This window comes from Ursus arctos, unplaced genomic scaffold (assembly GCF_023065955.2).
Source record: "Ursus arctos isolate Adak ecotype North America unplaced genomic scaffold, UrsArc2.0 scaffold_23, whole genome shotgun sequence".
In the NCBI taxonomy this organism is placed as follows: domain Eukaryota; kingdom Metazoa; phylum Chordata; class Mammalia; order Carnivora; family Ursidae; genus Ursus; species Ursus arctos.
Genome location: NW_026622908.1, coordinates 14828959 through 14850476, shown reverse-complemented (window position 1 = coordinate 14850476; position 21518 = coordinate 14828959). Strand labels below are relative to the sequence as shown.

The following is a 21518-nucleotide window of genomic DNA, read 5'->3' as shown; positions in this document are numbered from 1 at the left end:
ATTTTTTTAAAAAAATCCACTTAGAGTTGCCTAGTAAATTATCCTTCTCCTCTTTAGTCATTTATTTATCTACACATAAGATTTTGGCAGCTTATCAAGTAAAAATATTATCTCTTACACAGGTCTGAAGACAAACTAACAATATTCCTTTTCTACCAACACTTTTAGTTCTGATTTCCACAGTTGGAAATTGTGTGTGTCATTAATTTTTAGGATGGCCCCAATGTCTGTAAATGGTCAAGAGCTCTGTGTTTTTAGGAGACAGATCTGGTTCAAGTACTGGTTTAGGCCCCTAAAGGGAAGAAGTGGCTAGACCACAGACAAGTTACTTCACATGTCTGATCCTCTTTCACCTAATCTGTATTTGATAGTAGCCCTGGCCTCACAGTGCTGCTGAGAGGAGTCAACCCACACAGAGTTTAACACAGTCTCTAGGCACATAGAATAACTCGATAAATACCAGTTCCTGCTAATATCCTAATTGTCATTCAATGTTATCCAAAAGACTGTATTTAGTCATGGGATTCTTCACTGACTTATCATTTATCCTCTCCAATTTCCATTCCATCTTCTTCTGGGCGTACAAAAACTTCCGATTATTTCCTGTGTATACTACTTAATACAAGAAAGCTAGTTAGAGGCAAAATAGTGAATGATGCTAAGTACTACAGAAATAATAGCGAACTTTATACCAGAGAAAAGCTGGCCTACTGATTTCTAAGAGGCACCTGAGGTAACAGATTGATTTTGAGCTATAGTCTCAGAAATCTGACTTTGACAGAAGGAAGCAGAACATTTTTCAAAGGTGGAGTCATGGCAACCAAGTTCTCAGGATATGTTAATAATACCAATACAGTGTTGGGGAAACTGAATAACCAGATATAGAAGAGGGAAATTAGACCCCTTTCTTACACCACTTTCAAAAATTAACTCGAAGTGGGTTAAAGGTGTAAATGGAAGACTCACGAGTATAAAACTACTAGAAGAAAACATACAGAAGATGCTCCTTGACTTTGGTCTTGACAACAAATTTTGGATATGACAAAAAAAAAATCACAAAAAGTGCCAGCAACAATAGTAAAAATAAACAAGTAAGACTAAGTCAAACTAAAAAGCTTCTCAACAGCCAAGAAATAATTAGCAAAAAAAAAGGAAACCTATAGAATGGAAGAAAATATTTGCTAACGATCTATAAGGAGTTAATATTCAAAATGTATAAGGAACTCCTATAACTCAATGACAAAAAAAAATAATCTTTGATTAAAAACTGGATAAAGGACTTGAATAGACATTTTCTAAAGACATACAAATGGCCGAGTACATGAAAAGATGCTCAACATCACTAATCATTAGGGAAGCTGAAACCATAATGAGATATCACTTCATACCTGTTAAAATGGCTATTATCAAAAAAACAAGAAATAATAAATGTTGGCAAGGTTGTGGAGGAAGAGGAACCCTTGTGAACTGTTGGTGGGAATGTAAACAGGCATAGCCACTATGAAAATAGTATGGAGGTTGCTGGGGACCTAGTGTACAGCATGGACTATAATTAACAAGACTGTATTGTATTTTTGAAAGTTAAGAGAGATCTTAAAAATTATCACCACACACACAGAGAAGTAATTATCTAAAGGCTTGAGGTGTTAACTAACCTGATTGTGGTAATCATTTCACAATGTTTACATGTATTAAATCATCATACCTTAAACTTACATAAATTATATGTCAATATCTCAATAAGCCTGGGGAAAAATGATATCAATACAATACTAAATGAAATTATTCTTATGTCATAGAAAATAGTACTGCTTTGGGCAGTGGCAGTTATGGCATATAATAAGTACATACATTTCCCAAAATACACACGCTGGAAATTGGATTCTAATGCAAACATTTCTGTCAAGCCTAGAATCAAGGCAAGGTAAGTGAGTTGTACAATTTGAAAGGTTAGTAGCGCTAGGCTGTGATACCTCAATGGGCCCATAGACATATGGTGCTGAGGCAGGGGGATATCCTGAGCCAGGGTCAATTCTTCCATTAAGAGTTCTCTAATAAGTATTGCCAATGTTTGCCTCTCTGTTTTCATGTTTTCTTGTTTTCGCTATATACCTTCTGGGCTATCTATTCTCTAACCATGACAACTTAGTTAACTGTATTAGTCAGTAACCAATAGCCTTATTCTTTCTCTTTATGACAGGATCCCAAGAAGGAGTTGATTGCTAAGTGTAGTTTGCATTTATCTGCTTTTATCTATTATGCGTTGGTTCATTGTTAACTATTAACTTTTTAAGGTTTGGGGGCAGTTTGCTGTTTTATGTAGATATATGTTCATACAGGTCTTCCTCAAATTATGATGATATGTCCCAATAAACCTATTGCAATTTGAAAATCTTGTTAGTCAACAATGCATGTAGTACACCTAACCTTCATCAAAGCTTAGCCTAGCCTATTTTAAATGTGCTCAGAACACTAACAGTTGGGCAAAGTCATCTAACACAAAGCCTATTTGATAATAAAGTTCTGGTGATCTCATGTCATTTTCTGAATACTCTACTCAAAGTGAAAAACAGAATGGTTATACGGGTACAGGATGATTCTAAGTATATCGGTTCTTCGCCCTCGTGATTGTGTGGCTGTCTGCCTGGGAGCTGTGGCTGCCACTGCCCAGAATCATAAGCATATGGTATGCATATCACTAGCCCAGAAAAGATCAAAATTCAAAGTACGGTTTCTCCTGAATGCTTAACACTTTTGCACAACCATGAAGCACAAAAACTGTAAATTAAACTGTAAGTTAATCACAAGTCAGGGACTGCCTATATATATATAAATTATATATAATATAGATTCTATATAATCTACATTAAATATCTTACATTAGAAGTTATAAGTAAGTATATATCAAATGGTTTGGCAGTGGCCTTTAGCTGATTAATTTATTAATACTTATCAATCTACTATTTTATAATGTGAACATTTCCCCCCAAAGATTTATTTATTTGTTTGTGGGAGAGAGAGAGGGGTGGGAGAGGAGAAGATAGAATCTTCAAGCAGGCCCCCTGCCAAGTGTAGAGCAGGACCTGGGGCTTGACCTCAAGACTCATGAGGTCACAACCCGAGCTAAAACCAAGAGACTGACGCTTAACTGACAGAGCCACCCGGGCACCACACGTGAATACATTTCTTAAGAATAAGTGATACAAAGGTTTTTGTATGTAAGATCTTGCATAAGACATTAATAAGTAAATGCAATTTCACTAGAAACTTGGGATAAAGCTAAATAAATTACAGATATGAATGTGCTTTGCAAACTGCATGATAAGCTAAAGTGTCACATTGATAATTAATAACACGAATATGATAATGCGAATTAGTGTTAAATTTTCACTCCCCACAAAGACTCTGGAGTTGCTACTCCATTATACTAAAGCAAAGTTGGTGGGAGCACCTGAAAATCTACCCTCATAACTCACCTTTATTATGTTTGCCTTTGGCAGCCCACACACTCTTCTCCAGCCCACAATGAGATGAGCACAACTTTTGCAAGCCTGTAACAGGGAACAAAAGAATAAGAAAAATTTTGCTTAGAAACTCAGTAGACTAGAAAGAGAATAGAAAATTATCATGAAAAAAGAGCTTTTCATGTTGACTACAGCTGCTGTAAAACTGCTATCTGGTATAGGTCAAATTAGTTATAAAGAAGTGTGTAGGATGGCACAACTTTTCAGTAAATTGCATTAGAAACTAAGCAGGTGGGTAGGTCTACGTGCTGTTATGCAAGCTAATTTAACTGTCAACTTTGAAAAAGCTTAGAATGGCTAGATTTTCCAATTACTTTTTCCCTGGGTGAGTAATACCCTCTTCTAATATCCTGCCCTCCCAAACTCAAAAGCCGTATCTTTCTTTTTGTTCACTCCCTGCTCTTCTGTGTAGCCATACTAAATCACCAGAAGTCCCTGAACATGACCTCTACCTCTTTGCCTCTGGAATTTTGGTCAATCTTTTCTCTGTACCTAAAATGCCTTCTCTACCCACAAGATGAATGGAAAGTCTGATCTTCCTTTAAAAGAAGACTCAGTTCCAAGGCTACCTTGACAGGCACTATTCGAAGTGACACCTTCATTTAGAAATAATCATTCCCTTTCAATTATTCCCTTTAAATTAGCCTTCCTCCAGAAATGTTTCTAAGCCTCAAAAGATACCTAATAAAATATAGTGGATAGTATATACTCAGAAATAGGAATAATAATAACTACCTTGTAATATTGTTGTAAACATTAAAGTCTGTGTATGTAAAGCAGCATTTGTAATGTTAAGTTCTGGCCTAGGTCTCAGTTCATAGTAAGTATAATAAGTGGTAGCTTCTTATGCCTATAATTATAGTAATTCCTTCATCTTTATCTGTATGCCTCCCTCATTAGACAATTGATTCCTTGAAGGTAGAATTCATTTGAATTCATTTCTGTATCCCTCTCCCCATTCTCAATTAACTAATGTTTGACACAGTGCCTTGTACTTAGTAAGCTTTTTTTTTCAATAAAAATTGCCTAAACTTATTCAATTAATACGTAGGTGTGATGTTGTGATTTATAATAAAGAATATATATTTGGTCTTTGTCTTCTTTCTGGTATAGAGCTCCTAAAACCCTTGGAGTTTCCTAAGTGATGAGAGCATAGAATTATCTTTTGTTATGTTAATGAGATGACTTTTGGAAAGCACCTAAGGAGGGGGCTAGCGGCCAGGACAACCCAACCAGGTGGTTAGAGTTGGAACTTCCATCCTACTCCCTGACCTCTGGGGAGGAGAGAGGCTAGAGACTGAATTCAATCACTAAGGGCCAATGATTTCATCAATCATGCCTAGGTAATGAAGCCTCCATGAAATCCCAAAAAGATGGAGTTCAGAGCACTTTGGGATTGGTGAATACTTGGAGGTTTGGTGGGAGTGGCACACCTGAGAGGACACGGAGGCTCCATTCTCCTTCTCACATCCCTTGCCCTATGCATTTCTTCCATCTGTCTGTTCCTGAGATACATCTTTTTTTAATCAACTGGTGATCTGTTAAGTAAAATGTTTGAGTTCTGTGAGCCTCTCCAACAAAGTAAGTGAACCCAAGGAAGGAAAGGACCGTGGGAATTTGTGATTTATAGCCAGTTGGTAAGAAGTACAGGTAACAACCTAAACTTGCTACTAGCATCTGAATCCAAGGAGGCGGTTGCCGGAAGGTAAAATTTGTAGCTAGTCCATCAGAAGCACAGGTGATCACCTGGAATTACGACTGGTATCTGGAGCAGGGTAGGGTGAGGAGGGCAGTCTTACAGGACTGAGCCCATAACCTACGGAATCCAAGGCTACCTCCAGGTATTCAGAGTCATAATGGAGCTTAATTTTAAGACACTCAGCTGGTATCCCAAGAATTGCTTATTGGTGTGGGGATTCCTCCTCACACTAGAATTCGTAGAAGAACCTATTTAATACGTAACCCCTCACTTTAGTAGCATGTCAACTCAATAAAATTGGTTTCATAAATAACAGAAATAAAATAATTCTCTAGTTTGTCCTTTATTTTGATTCTGAAGTTTGAATATTCTTATAAGGGCATGGGCTTGAGAAATTTAATGATCACCAAATAAACATGTAATAGTCTATTTTATAATGGTAGAGTTTGTTTTATAATAGTAGAGTTTGTTTCATAATAATAGAGTTTATTTTATACTATGCTGTACAAAATGCCTTTAAATATTGGTTTATGGATCATAAACTGAAAGGAACTTGAGGACTATTTAATCTAACCCTACTTATTTCACAGATGAACCAACTGAGACCCAGGGTGTGGTATTATGGGCTTTGTAGGAGATATGGGCTTGGTAGGAGATATTCCAAGATATATTTGGAAGTCACAAAGCTGAGACCTGCCCAGGTTTCTTACCTAGCACTTATGCAGAAGGCTATTTAGGTTTTTCTAGTTATGTTATGAATATGAGAAATGTACTATTAATATGACAAAACAGATAAAATTATTTTGGGGGGACAAAGACGGGATATTTTTTTCAGAATGGCCATAATAATTTTAAACTAAATATCTTCAGTTAAATCTTCAGGATTTAAGCTGGATTTGAAAAGTATAAAGAATTTGGATAGACCAAGGAGATTACAAGGTTAATTCAAGTGTGAGAAATAATGAGTGAAAGTATGAGACTAGAATAGCAAAGGCTTTGTTAGAGGCCCGTTTGTAGAACTCAGACCAACAAATGCGCAGAATGACATAAGGAAGCTGAGAAACATGTAATCCAATTCAATCATGTGATGGTCAACAAAACTGAAACATCTTGTCTTTTTCACTAAATCGTTAACTGCATCTGAAGGATACTGAAGAGAGGCCCTAAAATTACTGAAAGCAAGTTTAAGAAGACACATCTGGCTATTGTGTGTAGAAGATTATGTGTAGATCCCCAAAGATCATCTGGGAATTCTTAAAAGGATTGAAACTCCAATCAAGGTTGTAGCAGTAGAAACTCAAATACATGAGTAAACATTGTGAAAGAAATATCAGAAAACCTCAAGTGGCTGGAGAATTGGATAAAGGGGAGAAACAGAAATAAATAATAGTTTATGTTAATATTTCAAGTTACAGAGACCTGACATATATTTTCCATTGACCAAGTGGGGAGGAGTGTCAGGTAGGTATGAGATAGGATAGGCTTAGTTTCAGACATACTAACTTTGGGTTGAATCTGAGATAATACAGTACGTGGGTTCACAAGCCTGAGGGAGAGATAGGAGCAGTAGACACAGATTGAAATGTTATGCACATAAAGGTGAAGGCTGAGCCTATATAAGGAGTAAGCTCTTGGGAAAGAAAAATAGGAAGAAAAAAGCACAGGCCAATGATCACGCTGGTTTCAGAAGAAAGGAAACCAATGAAGACGTGAAGAGCCATAAGTGGAGTATTTGGGGAAAAAAAAAACAAAACTGAAAATACTGAAAAAGCTAAAAATACTATGGTGTTGATCTTGGAAGAACTCTGCATCTTAAATGTGGCTGGAAAGTTTGTCCACTATGTCTGTTTATCAATTTCAAAAGACCCAATTTCTGTGTCAGTATGTATATCTGGCCGAATGTTTCCAATCTTGTGTGAAAAATTATAGAATGTTCAGTAAAGAATGTTGAAAGAAAAAAACCACATTAGACTAATTCATCCTCAGAAACACAAAAGTGAATTAAAATGTTTCATTAAAACTTTGGTTTTTAAGTTAAGTCCAGACAACTTGTAAATATTAGAAATCAAACTTGCTATTGCTGTAAAACCCCTCTGTTATGAAGATTTATGACTAAGGCAAAAATTAGGTCTATAGTCTGACTCAGTGGAAAAGCCTACACTAATCTGGTTAAATAGCCTAAATACAGTGACAAATCTGAACACCAGTGTCATCAGAGGAGCTACATATAATGTTGAAAGGAAGGGTGGCCAATGTCAGAAGTCGTTGAAATGCAAAATCTGAGACTCATCAATATTGCTTGCAAACCACTCACTGATTCAATGAATAATGATCTCTAAATCAGAATGAATTATACACTGTACATGCTGAGGCAACTTAACCTACAATTGTTTTTCTTGATTAGGATCAGTTGCTAGTGTGAATTTTTTTTTCTTTTGAAAGAAATAATGCTCATTTGTTCATTAGTCCAGGATGAAAGTGAGCCATGACCAACTAAGTAGACACTTCTTGGGAAGTTCACTTTTCCTTAATTTCTGTGTCTAAGATGAGGGGATGGTAGTGGATGATCTGAAGTCCCTACTCTCTTATTAAAAAGTAGCTTCTAAATTACTCGACTGGGGTGATAATATGTTTCTTATCAAACCTTCTGCAACCTGACTTTTCACATAGTTGTAATACAGATATGGGTGTAGGTATGGGATATGTAATATGATCTAGGTAAAGCATTGAATTTAATCATCAGATTGAAGTGAAATTTATCAACCCACGTGGCACATCACCAGGTGCCAGGAAGAGACAGACATTGGATTTCTCTTTTATGGGGCCAAATAAGTGTATTTCTGAGCACATTCTCTGACTACCATCCAATAAAATTAGAAATTAATTATAAAAGTTTTTAGAAATCTAATATTAACAACCAAATGAAAAAGGAAATCAAGACACACTTTAAATTGCAGTCATTCCTTAACACATATAAGGAGATTGTTCTTGAAAAAGATGGTGCAAACTTAGGAACAATTAAACAGTACAAATTAAAAAAAAATGCCATGAGATTGCCAATATTTCTAAAAACACTGATAATAGCCACGGTTGGCAGCCTGTAGAGAAATTGGTGCTGCCATATACTGTTGATAGGACTTCAACCTGGCAAGTCCCACTTAGGAAGGCAGTTTGGCAGTAACTTAAAAACTGAAAATACACATACATTTTAATGGGGCAATTCTACTACTTCTGAGAATCTCGCTTCCTGAAACACACATACTAAGCCCAAATACAGATGCACAGTGCTGTTTATTGCTATATCGTGTATAAAGTTGGAAAAAAACCCCATAAAATACAACTGTATGTCAAAATTTTACAATCCTATGAAGAAGCCATTAAAATGAATGAGGTGAGGGATCCTGGCTCACTCAGTTGGTAGAGCATGTGACTCCTGATCTTAGGGTTTTGAGTTCAAGCCCCAAGTTGGGTGTAGAGATTACTTGAAAATAAAATCTTTTTTTTTTTTTTAAGATTTTTTATTTATTTATTCGACAGAGATAGAGACAGCCAGCGAGAGAGGGAACACAAGCAGGGGGAGTGGGAGAGGAAGAAGCAGGCTCCTAGCGGAAGAGGCTGATGTGGGGCTTGATCCCATAACGCTAGGATCACACCCTGAGGCGAAGGCAGATGCTTAATCGCTGTGCCACCCAGGCGCCCCTTGAAAATAAAATCTTAAAAAAATGAATGAGATGGATCTACCTGTACTAATATGGAAAGATATTATTCTTAAGTGAAAAATTAAGTTTCAAAAACTATTATACTATGACCTCCCTAGGTGTAACCTACACTTATAATATGTATTTACCTGTACTACATAAATTAGCAAGACCACAGAGTAATGCGTACATTAAGATGTAATAGTAGTTACCTGTGGCGAGTGGCTTTGGGAGGAAATGCGGAACTTACATTTCATTATTATAAAATTTTATAACAGTCTTCAATCTGAGAAAGTTAATTTCAAATAGAATAGCTTAACATGAATTTAATGAGTAAAAAGTTAACGCTGCATTATTGTTCCTCTTTGGTGACTTTTATATTACATATGAATCCTTCACACTAAAGCATTATATAGACATTAAACTACATTGACTATCGCTGTATGTACTTAAGTATAATATTTAAAAATAGTTTAATAGGTCAGGGTGCCTGGCTGGCTTGTCAGTGGAGCATGTGACTCTTAATCTCAGGGTCCTGAGTTAAAGCCCCACATTGGGTATGAAGCCTACTTAAAATAAAATTCAAAAAACAAATAAACAAATAAAAATTAAAAGTGATAAGTTTAAGTCACTTAAAAAATCCTAAATGGAAAGCTTGCTCTATTCTAAAAGCAAACTTAAAATAAAAAAAATATTAAAAATTATGTAAATACTAAAGGATATTAAGCCTCACAAGTAATCAAAGAAACCAAGAATATGGCATTGTATTATCAAAGCTAAAATGGATAATAAGAATTGTGAGAGTTTGATCACAAGGCACTTTTATATATTACTGGTGGCAACAATTTTTCTTATGGTGTTATAATATCATATATATTTTATATATATATGTGTGTGTGTGTGTGTGTGTGTCTACATAAAAGCTGAAAGTAGATATTTTAGGGTATTAAAAATGCTAATCTCCAAATAATATTTTAGACTTGTTATTTTCTTCTCTGAACTTTAAATACATTCTAGCAGTTGGAATTCGTTATCTCTGTTACTTCTGTAGTGAGATAAATATAAAAAGAATGTTAAAAGTAGTATTTAAAGACTTTAGCTTATTCATTAGAATAATCAGAGGTATTATGACTTTTGTCATTTTTTTTTTAGTGAACTCTTATACATTAACTACTTCTATATGAAGAGGCCTTTCTCCTCATTTCTCTAAAGGTTGAAGTAACCTTCAATTTATGTATAAGGAATTATGTGAGACAGATACTGGCATTTTGGCTGGATCTTGGCAGGTGCCTTCATAGCCTCTGCCCAGTACCTGGAGCTTATTAGCAGGGCTGAATCACCAGCCTCTTCCCCACCTGGAAATTTTTGATATTAATCATTCTCCACCACCTTCAACCATACTAATTATTCTAACAGAATCAGGGTTTATTTCTATCATAAGGCTTAAAAATGAGATGAAAAGGCAAAGGTCTATCTCAATCCTACTTCTTTTCCTTTGAGACTACATCACTGGAGAAAAAATAAAATAGTCTATGGTCTGTGGTATTAAGAGTTTAAGTCCCTGTGCAACTATGGGTGCATAAGCATCTTTGGTCTAAATCCTTCATTCATGTCTCTCTGTCACTCACACACACACACACACATACACACACACACACACACACACACACACACACCCCTCTCGTCTGCATCACAGGATGATACAGTGACAGAGCCAAAAGGGATATTAGATCCTGTCATTCAGCAGTTTTAGAATCATGATCCTTGGAGCATTTGGGCTCTGTGTAGCTTCTCAAGGAAACCTAAGAAGGCGTGAGGATGTTCAGAGAGTAGAAACCTGAGCCGCCGTAGCTCTGGTTTAAATAAAAACTTTACTTCACTTTCATTTCTCATACAGCCCAGGTGCAGCCACTTTACAAATATCTCAACCACTGATCAAGTCCATTTTACTCATTTAATAGGTTCGGAAACAAGCGTCCCAGAAAGTTCAGTTACTTAACCAAGTTATAAGTCTATGGCAGAGATAGGGTAAGATATCTAGATTTTTAATTCCAAATGGAAAAAGGAAAGCTAATGACAGTGGTAATTCTCTGTAATACTGAATTTTCCATGGGGTTGCATTAGCTTATGAAACTCACATTATGAAGAGGCAATTAAGAAAATGGAGAGGTAACCAGGCAACAATAGTGCCATTTTCTGAACAGTGTGAGTGATATTATGCAGGCATAGGTTACTTCTGCTTCAACTGAGCTGGTGCATATATGAGAGAAGACAGGTTGAGCATCTGCTGGGAAATAGGACAGACCTTTTTCTACACACCTGTTCTGCAGAAGAATATCTATAATGAAAGCTCCAGCAGCTTGCTCCTATGTGACTGCCAAAATCTGAACAAGTAACACCGCCTGACCATATCATAACATGAGACAGAGTTGGATCTGTGCTATGGCTCTTGTGTACCACTCCCTCTCCCCTGGGCTTTGGTTTTCCTAATCTGTAATAAGGAGAATGAGATTGATCACTAAAATAGTTTTCAATGCTTACATACTCAGTTATGTTAGTTGGGGTGTGGTTCGTTTGCTTTTAAAATCAGGTTCAGTGTCAAGAGGGAAAAAGCCAAAAGGAGGAAAAATATTAGCAACTGTCTTAGACACACATTATCAAGCATTTGTATTATTTTTTTTAAATACCATCTCAGACAACCTATAACATGACCATGAATATTATTTAAAAGGATGCTTTTGAATAGAATAGGAAATATATAGGACAATTTATTTTTAAATATGAGATGGGTGTTGTACATATCACATCAATTCCATGTGTACACCTGAACAGTTAAACCAGAGCTAAAGGGAAAAAATGTGCCAGCATGTAGACTTATCTCCCTCAAATTCATAACAATAACCTTAAGTGGGTCCTTAATGTTGACCAGTAGTCACTGTGTTTCCTTGGCCGTCTTATTTTTCTACTCACCCAGAAGACTATTTCATATTTTATTCCCTCACTTCAAATTCTGTCTTCTAACACCCACCTCCTCCCCACTCTTCACTCTCAGCTGGTAATTTTGCTTCCTATTTCTCTGAGATTGAAGCAATCTGCAGAAAACTTCCACAGCTCCCACCCACATACTGGCATCTGTACCCATATATTCTGACTTCCTGCCTGATACTCTACATAGACTAACTGCACTCCATACTGCTTATTCAGTAGTTTCCATCCTTTCCACCTACTGAAGCCCCATAATTCCCCCATCTCTCTCCTTACAGAATCAAGTCCAGCCTCCCATCACCATGCAAGCGTTAATCCCTAAAAAATTGGAAAGAAGAAAGAAAAAAAAAAAAGCAACCTCTTTTGGCTCCAGTTCTCCTGATGTTTTTCCCCCTCAATTTTTTGTTCCCTTTTGCTCCAAAATTCCACAGAAGTACAGTCAATAGTCACATTTCTAATTACTCTTCTTAAATCTTCCATAAGTTTTGTGGTTTCATTTGTTTTGCTCCATACCTCCACTAAGACTAAAGTCACCCATGTTCTCTTTACTGGCGAAATCAACAGTGGATTCTTAGTCTTCATCTTACTTGCTACATTAGGGACATTTGACGTGATTGCTTGTGCTCTTCTCCTAAATACACTACTCTCACTTGGCTCCCAGGGTGGTACAGGTTGACTCTTCAACCTTACTGGATGCTCCTCCTTAATCTGTTTTGTCTTCCTCTCATGTCTTGAACTTTTAACTCTGAAAAAGTCTGTGACTCAATCTTTGGATCCTTCTCTCTCTCTCTCTCTTTTTTTTTTCCTTCTTCTTCTCTTCTTTGTCTTTATTCCCTACCCTTGGTGATCTAACCTGTTTCATGGTTTTAAATATTATCTATGTGCTCATACCTCCTAAAGGCATATCTCCCATCCAGATATCTCTCCCCTAACTCCAGACATTTAGATCACATCTGTCTTCTTTACATTTCTACTTGATCTGAAAGAATCATGTCCAAACTCAACATTCTTAAATGAACCTTCTGATATTTGTTCCCAGACCCAACTCAACCATAGTTTTACCATCTCATTCGATGGGGAAAACATTAGAGACCAAAATCACAATGCTTGTCTTTCATCACCCCCATTCAATCCACTTTCAAGGTTTATCCAGACCTATCCATGTCTTCTCACCCTCTCTCCTGCTGTGAGTCTCTTAAGTGGTCTCTCTGCTGACCAGCATGAAGGTAGGTTTGGGGTTGAGAGTGAGTAGACATGAGGCAGAAGAATTTAAAATGAAATCCAGCTAATATGACTCTTCTACTTGAAACACTTCATTTGCTAAACTCCCATTCCACTAAGAGTAAAAACCCAAGTCCTCACAGTTATTATATGACAACAAGCCCAACAAGGCATGAGATCAGCTTGCTTGCCATTGCAAATATAAAAACACATCTGTTTCAGGGAATAGCTTTTCCACATCCCCCTTTAAATGCATCTTTAAGAATTCAAAAAATTAAGAGTTCATCACTGCAGAAATGCTTACAAGATAAACACCTGATTATCCTTGTAAGGGAACTACAGGGCATATATAATTTGATTATGAGTTCGTGCTGTGTCTCTCTCAGCACCCTGCACTTTTTAAAATTCTGCTTTCATTTCACTTTTCAGTACTAATGATTCCTTTGGTCCCCCGTCTGTTAGTAGTGTGTTCATTTACTTTCCTTCCTAATTTCATTATTTGCTTATCTAATTCTATAAATGTTTTACAAACATATTACCTCTCTTTTGGTAATACAACACTGATAGTCTTTAAAGGATTTTTATATTGTTATTAATAATAAATCCCAGCTGTTTAAGGAAAAAAAATCCTGGATTAATGGCAGGAAGGAGCTGAATTCTACTTTTCATTTGTTTTCTGTCTTTGTTAATAGTCTGCATTGTAAAATGGCATATTACGAAAAATAGTCCCCTGTGGACGGACTTCAGTAGAGTACACTCCTGGCCTTTCTTCCTTTGGGGGAAAAACCTAGTTTATCAGGATTATGTAGATTATCCTAGATTATCAGGATTTGCAAGTTTGGAAAAACTTTCTTCTTTCCTCTCCATTTCAGTTCTGTTCCCCTTTTTTTCTGCTACATAATAAGGGGTCTGACACTATGGGGATCAGGTTTCCCAGCTGTGTCACTTAGTTGATGGGTAAGTCTTAGATTCACAAGGAAAGGAAATTCAGAAGCTCATTTGGCCACACATCAAAGTCCCATTTTCCTAGCTTTCATCAATTATACAGCTGACATTTGATATCCATCTGTCAGTCTCTAGTGCAATATTTCTCAATTGGTTTGGAATTAAGGCAGTGGGGAGACAGGTGTTACCTACAGAGTCCATCAACATCCCAACGTTTTCATAATGATTCAGATACTAGTTTCTAAGCATCCCTTTCTCACATGTATAGTCTGAGGGGAAGAGGGTATAGTGGAAGGAATGGGACTCTGGTGTCAGGCAATCGCGGCTTCTAACGTCAGATGTATTACTGTGTCACCCTGAGTCAAGTTATTTAACATATCTCAGACTCTTTTCCCTGATCTATACAACAGCATGAATAAAGACTTCATTGCTATTGTTGTGGAGTTAAAAGAAATAGTATATGTGGAGTGCCTAAAAGCAAACCTGGTACAAATGCATACTAAGAAATAACAGGGAGATCCGTAGGAGAAGAAAGGGAAGAATGAAGGGTGGGGGGTAAACAGAAGGGGGAATGAACCACGAGAGACTATGGGCTCTGGGAAGCAAACTGAGGGCTTCAGAGGGGAGAGGGGTGGGGGATTGGGATAGGCCAGTGATGGGTATTAAGGAGGGCACATATTGCATGGAGCACTGGGTGTTATAAGCAAATAATGAATCATGGAACACTACAACAAAAACTAAGGATATACTGTACGGTGACTAACATAACATAATAAAAAATTATTATAAAAAAACAAAACAAAAAGAATTATTGTCTTCCCTTTACATCAATAATCCATTGAATAAATAATTGAAATCAAATAAGAAATGATATTTATCAGATGTCAGAAGAAAATTATTTACAGACTATGAAGTTGAGCGGTAGGAAGAGCATTTTGGAAAAAAAAATGGCCAATCTTTTATTTTGAACGGAAAGCAAAATAAATTTTCTTCTTGCAAAACTGAAGTAGACTAGTGAAGAAAAAAAAAGGCACCCGTAAATCTGTCCAAAATTTCTACAGTAGCTGATGTGGGTGGAATAAGAGGACCCTTGATTCATCCAGCCCACTGCCTGTGTTCTGCATAATTACAAGTTTTTATGTCTTCTGCAAGGATGTCGTTGATCATTATATGACAACAAACCCATAAGTATCTGTCTGTGTTAGAACAGTGACACTCACTGGTTATTTCTGATATTGACAGAAGTACTTATTATTAAAAAACATTCCTTTTTGAAGCAAAATTTTAAATGATCCTCATAGATGCAACAAGGTAAGCCAACAAGGCGATAGCCAAGGGTATCTATAGGTATCAAAAGGGAACACTGAAATCGTTAAAAATACTGAATATGACAAAGAAATTCACACACATACACACATGGAATAGTCGAAGCAACCAGGGGGATATTTGGCCAGAAAAAGAGAGGGCATAAGCAGCCAGTGTTTGTTATCTTTAGAAGTAATATCATAAATTAACTCTGCAAGTATAACTTCTAAATATTTGGACCAACATAATTTTAAGAGTTATCCAATATGGACTGAGCCTCCTTGGTTGTGGCTCCCTGCCTCTAGAGATACCCACATGTATTTGAACAGTTATTAATTGTAGTAGCCCCGGAGAGGATTCATGAATAACAGGAATTCTGGATGATCTTTAAAAACAATCCAGCTTCCAGTTCCTGTTACTCAGTGCAAACCCACATTTATATGACTTGTAAGCTAATAATATTTTTCATAGTAAAATCTGGCTCCTTTGCTCCTATGTAAATTATGAATGCCTGTTTCAATTGTTAAGGCCCTATTGGCTTTCCAAATCAGTGCCTTTGCTATTATTCATCAGCGATAATTACGCACTGCAATGAAATATAATAGAAGCATCTATGGCTTTTTTGTTTAGTTTACTTATTTACTTATTTATTTAGTAATTTGTACACCCAAGCAGGGCTCAAACTCATAGTCCCAAGATCAAGAGTCGCATGCTCTTCTGACTGAGCCAGCCAGGCCCCCTGCATCTACAACGTTTTATTTATGGGATGATTTTCTCTCACCTAACACAGAAACAGCAAGAATGACTGACTCTTTGTCTTCTCTTACCTCCTAACCCCAGTAAACACTTCCAGTCGCATGATACATTAATCTCAGGCTTACGGAGGAATGCCATCTGTGTGAGCAACTGGTAGGACTCTACCCTGAGAGCATTTAACAATTTTTTTTTCCCTTTTAGACTAGCAAAAAACAAAACAAAACAAAAACCAAAAAAAAAAAACCCAAGAAAACAAAAACAAAAACAAAAAACACCAACATGATCGGATTTTCAATGATTTAAATATGTTGCTTAATATTAGTTACTCCTCAAAGTCTTAAAAGAGAGGGTCAATTAATCTAGGGCCAGAACCAGCCCTGGCATCTCATGTAGACATTTTCTCATTTCTTATTTTAGAGATGTTTACATTCAGGGACTCATAAAGAAACTGCTTACTTGCTTAAGGCAGGAGAGTTTTAATAAACTCATTCATGTAATAAGAGCTTATTTTCCTTAGGTACCAAGAACATTTATACATATAAATCAGTGTGCATAAGACCAGTTACCAACACAGGGGAAAAAAACAAAACAAAATAAAACCCAACCTTGCTACCCACCATCACTTTATTACAGAGAATATTAAACCGATTCGTTTTCTTTTCTTTATTAAACACACACGCATATTTAGGCAAGCACAGCATTGGAAGCACATTTAAGTAACTGTTTTTACCATTCACTTTCCATTTAACATTGGAGTATGCTTATCACAGGAGAATTTTCAGGCTAATAAGTAAAAAGAGAATCATCTAAAGAAAGTCAGCTCTGTAGATTGAGAGGAGGAGAAACAATACAAGAAGGGAAGAATTCGGCTCAAAGTATCCACTGGGCACTATTTTCTCAGACTCATTTCCAAACAATAACACCTGTAAGGACAAAACCCAGAGATACGGTAAAGGTAGCTTTGAAAATTTCAACTTGATCTGATATCTAACGGAAATAGGAGTTGGTGATCTATTTCACATCTACACTTTTTATAGAATTACATATCTTTTAAATGACTTTTTAAAGAAATATCAGTAACTTTTTTTCTTTTTTGCTGTACGCCCTTTAAGTGTGATAAAATGCATTTAAAGCCTTTTACTGGTCTCACTAGTCTCTAATAATTTCTTTACTTAAATGAGTTTTATTATTGCTAAGGGAAAAACAAAGGCTTTATCACAAAGGGGTTATAAAAAAATGTGCTGGAGAAATGACAGAAGTGGCAGGCTGTCAATTGGTGAGGTCTACACCCATTGCCTCAGATACATTTCTGTCTCCTGAAGATATGCAAAAAAAAAAAAAAAAGTCATGAGTTATTTTTCAGTTTTTGAAAGTTTCAGAGGAGAATTAGAAATCAAACTGTTAAGTCATAGTCATTCTTTTTCAGGAAGGGGCAAAGGCATTGTGTAGGTGGTGAAGTCAGAGAATTAGGTAGATTTCGGTTCTGTCAGTTTTGTTGTGTGACCCTGGGACAGCTGCTTACTCTACCATGCCTTCTGTTTCCCCCCTTGGAGAGAAGGGATGATCCTTAAAATAACAATAATAATGACAACGAGAAGAGTGCTTTCACGAGGATTCAGTGCCGTGTGGTATATAAAGCACTAGCACAGTGGCTGCTGCTGACGAGTCCTGAACACAGGGCTGCAGAGGAGCTCAACGGTTCTCCACCAGTTCTATAAACTGGTGTGGAAACTTCAGCATAGGTCAGCTTCTGACCCCCAAGAAAAGGCTGTAAACCATAACTTCTAAAACTGTAGATAACAGTCCTTTAAAAACGTTTTATTTCCACGGAGCCCACTTTCCACTCCTGTTCTTTCCATTTCTTTCTTCTTTTTTGGGGGGGAGGGTAGCAAAGGGAGAGGGTGTGAGAGAATCTCAAGCAGGCTGCACACCCGGCATGTAGGGCTTACGTGAAGCTTGATCCCACAACCATGAGATGTGACCTGAGCCGAAATCAAGTCGGCTGCTTAACCGACCGAGCCACCCAGTTGTCCCTCAATTTCTACTCCCCCCTCCAACTCTCCAAAATGTGCCATCTTCCTGGGGCCTCCTCCAACAACCACACAGACACTCGCACATTGAAATGCAATCACAAATGTTGGTAACATACGGTAGCAAGAATATTTAGGTGAATAACGCGACGATCCCAGCTATATCACTTGAGTGGGTTATTTAAGAATCTATAAATTCCACCTGAATACATTTCCATAACACAACCTCCAACGCCCTACCCTGGATTTCTTCTATTACAAAGTAGAAGAGTGAAAAACAAGAACAACAGAAACAACAGCAACAAAAATAAATGGAACGCTTGGACCAGCCCTACACCGAAGCTAGTTCTACCAAAACAACAACCTCCCCCAGAAAAACAAGCAACAAACACAAACCCAGAAACTACAGAGACACAGATCTCATAGTTCTCTAGCAATGTAAAACCTGGATCCAGTTACTGGGAAAAACAATGATCCAGGAAATGAAAAAAAATCACTGAGGGGAAAAAAGATAGAATGACAATGAGTTTCAGAGCAATATCAACAGTCACTTTTATTTTTCTGTTTCAAGGCTAGGTATTATTATGAATTGCTACAACCAATCATGCTTCATGTTCAGGGTTCTGGGAGAGAGCCCCACTTTCCCTGAGCACTTTGCTTCTCTTCCTGTCTGTAGGAAAATGTCTTGTGAGCAAGTGCGAAAGACAGAACGCTCTTGCATGGGCAACTGTTATTTCTGCCCTACCTAAGTACTCATCGTTTCTGCCCTAACCAATGAACTTGAACCACAGAAGGCATTTATTTAAAAACTATTGCAGATGCATTTATTTTTTAAGATAAGTGGTACAACCTACTGTATAACACTTGAAGGAATAAATTCCTCTCTGGTGAAGACCTATTTTGATAACTGGAACAAATTTTCACCTGCTTTGTCATCCTTATATAAAGGAAGATATATGCTACCAAATTTATAGTCATTGTAACATTTAAAAAACCTTTTAAACTGAATATCTAGTGAAAAGTCATGCGATAATTCAAAAGCAACTCACTCTTGGAACCCATATACCCATTTCATAAAATGGGTTACTGGGGATAAGTTTGCTCATTGACATGAGTCAAGAAGTGTTCTGTGGTGAATTAAGGGCTATAAAGATGATTGACTTCATTCTTACTCTTTAAGATAAGTCTTTTTTTCTTTTCTTTCTCACAAATGTTGGTGCCAAAGGTTGTGGAATTTAATGAATATAAAATAGCTCACACTTCCAAGGTAAACCATGGTAAGCCCCGCAATAAATTTTAAAGCAGGATTTATTTTAACTTAAAGTACATGATAGGGCTTTGGGGATTTTCTTAATCTCTTAAATTATATTCAGGAATTTTGTATATGAGTATACATGCATTTGTTTTGGGGGAGTTGATCCATAATTTTCATCAGTTTTCAAAAGGTCTGGGGACCTCTAATGATTTCAAGCTACTGCTTTAAATTACTTATCAGCAAAATGCTGATGGACACATTTCCTCTAATCATTGTAAAATAAACCATAGCTGGGCCAAACTGACCTTGAAAATACCTCTATGTATATATAGTTTTGATTTCTATATATTATATAGTTACCTACACAATAATTCTTAAGCACAACAAGGTTTGAGAAGCACTGAGTAGCATCAAGGCAAGGATAATATATAAAGATGCTTTGATTTCCAAACATTTTTGTGCATAAAATAAGTATTATTTCCCTAGTAATGAATGAATAGAAGGGAGCACAACTACACTCTTGAGTTTTAAATCAGGTATACTATGATTTCTATGGCCTTTGCAATTTAGTGTAACTTCCAGAATCTCCATGTCACTTCAACAAGGGCATGCAGAAAGTTCTAAATACACTGCATACCATTTCCAGACCACATGATTCTTGGAACACTTCCTGAGGTCTCTATATATGTCCACCTCCTTTTCATCCCTATATTGTATGTGTAAGCACAAAATCAAAGCATAGATTTTCCTAGAGGTCCCTAGAATCCTCAGTCAATGCTTATGTTTGTGCACCAATAGCACAAACATTCTCAGACTCTCCAAACCTTTATAGATATTTATACCCTCCTACTTAGTTTCCTGCCAGAGTAGAAGACAGAATCCTACTATCATACAACCTTGTTTGGTGCATTCCTCCTTTTCTTCTTCACACTTCACAACAGTGCACTGCAGAGTGTACATTTTTCTTTTTCTTACTATTTGCCCAGGGACTTTCCTTATATAGCATTTTAAGATCTATCTACCCCTTATATGTTTCTGTTTGCTAGTTATAAGGCAAGTAAAAACTAGAAAATATCAAGAACAAAAATGTCAATAGATATGTTTACTTATGTGATTGAATGACAGCACACTATAGTATGTTACATTTTAGTGCAATGAGTATTAAGTTTTCAAGTTAACATACATACATGGTGTGAGAACACTGTGGTAATTATTCCTTCAAACAGCTACAGGAACTGTGTAACAACTCCTGACATCTTGGCAAAGGAAGCCGTATCAAAGACACTAAGAAACAAACAATGGGATAACCCATGATGTTATAAGTATCAGAACACAGTGAAACCTAACAGGATACAGCATCAGGCTACCTGTTTCCCATTATTATGTTCCACCACACATACTATTCATTTCCTTGTTTAATTAGCTGTGATTAGGTGCCAGTTTCTGTGGAGGTTCCCAAGTTGCATAAAATTGGACTTGCCCTCACAAAGGTTATGGTCATCCCCATCATTATTTAGATCCTTTGTATCAGGCACTATACTAATCCTGAAAATGGGTACTATAATTACCACTATTTTAAAAAAAGAGGTAACTGAGGTACAATCAGGTTAAATACTTCACAGACACACAACAGATCAGTGATAGAACAAGATAAAAGCACGCCTCATGCTCTAAAATTCATGCTTTTAAGTAACTCGGAGCTTGTCTATGTATACACATAATTAAAATGGAAGGAAAGAAGTAATAACGACCAAAAGAGAAGTATGGATAAAGCATCTTGATGAAATTTCAGAAAACATATTATTTTTTAGAGGGGCAGGGTGAGCAAATACTTTGTAAAGAAGATGTTTTGATTCATATCTCCAAGATAAAAAGGTCTCAATTGTAAAAATAAGTGAGGCATCCCCCAACGTAGAGAGGACTATATGAGCAAATTCTTTGTGGGGAGGGAGGTGGATAGGAGGGCATGGAAGCCAACATAAAATTTCATTTGGCTGGAAAGAGGAATGGAAATAACATTCTTGGGTGTGTTCCTTTGCGTTAGTCACTGTGCTGTGTATTTCACACAATGTACCTTATTTTATTTAATCTTTAAAAGAA

General features: G+C 36.7%; 1 protein-coding gene across 1 annotated transcript in view; it reads right to left on the bottom strand.

The window, feature by feature from the left end:
* The window catches only part of ANO3 (anoctamin 3), a 394322-nt gene that overhangs the window by 273280 nt on the left and 99524 nt on the right, over positions 1 to 21518 (bottom strand). Inside the window, exon 2 of the mRNA XM_026512215.4 lies at positions 3477 to 3551. Coding sequence (XP_026368000.2) covers positions 3477 to 3551 — 75 coding nt within the window. The remainder of the gene's footprint in view (positions 1 to 3476; positions 3552 to 21518) is intronic.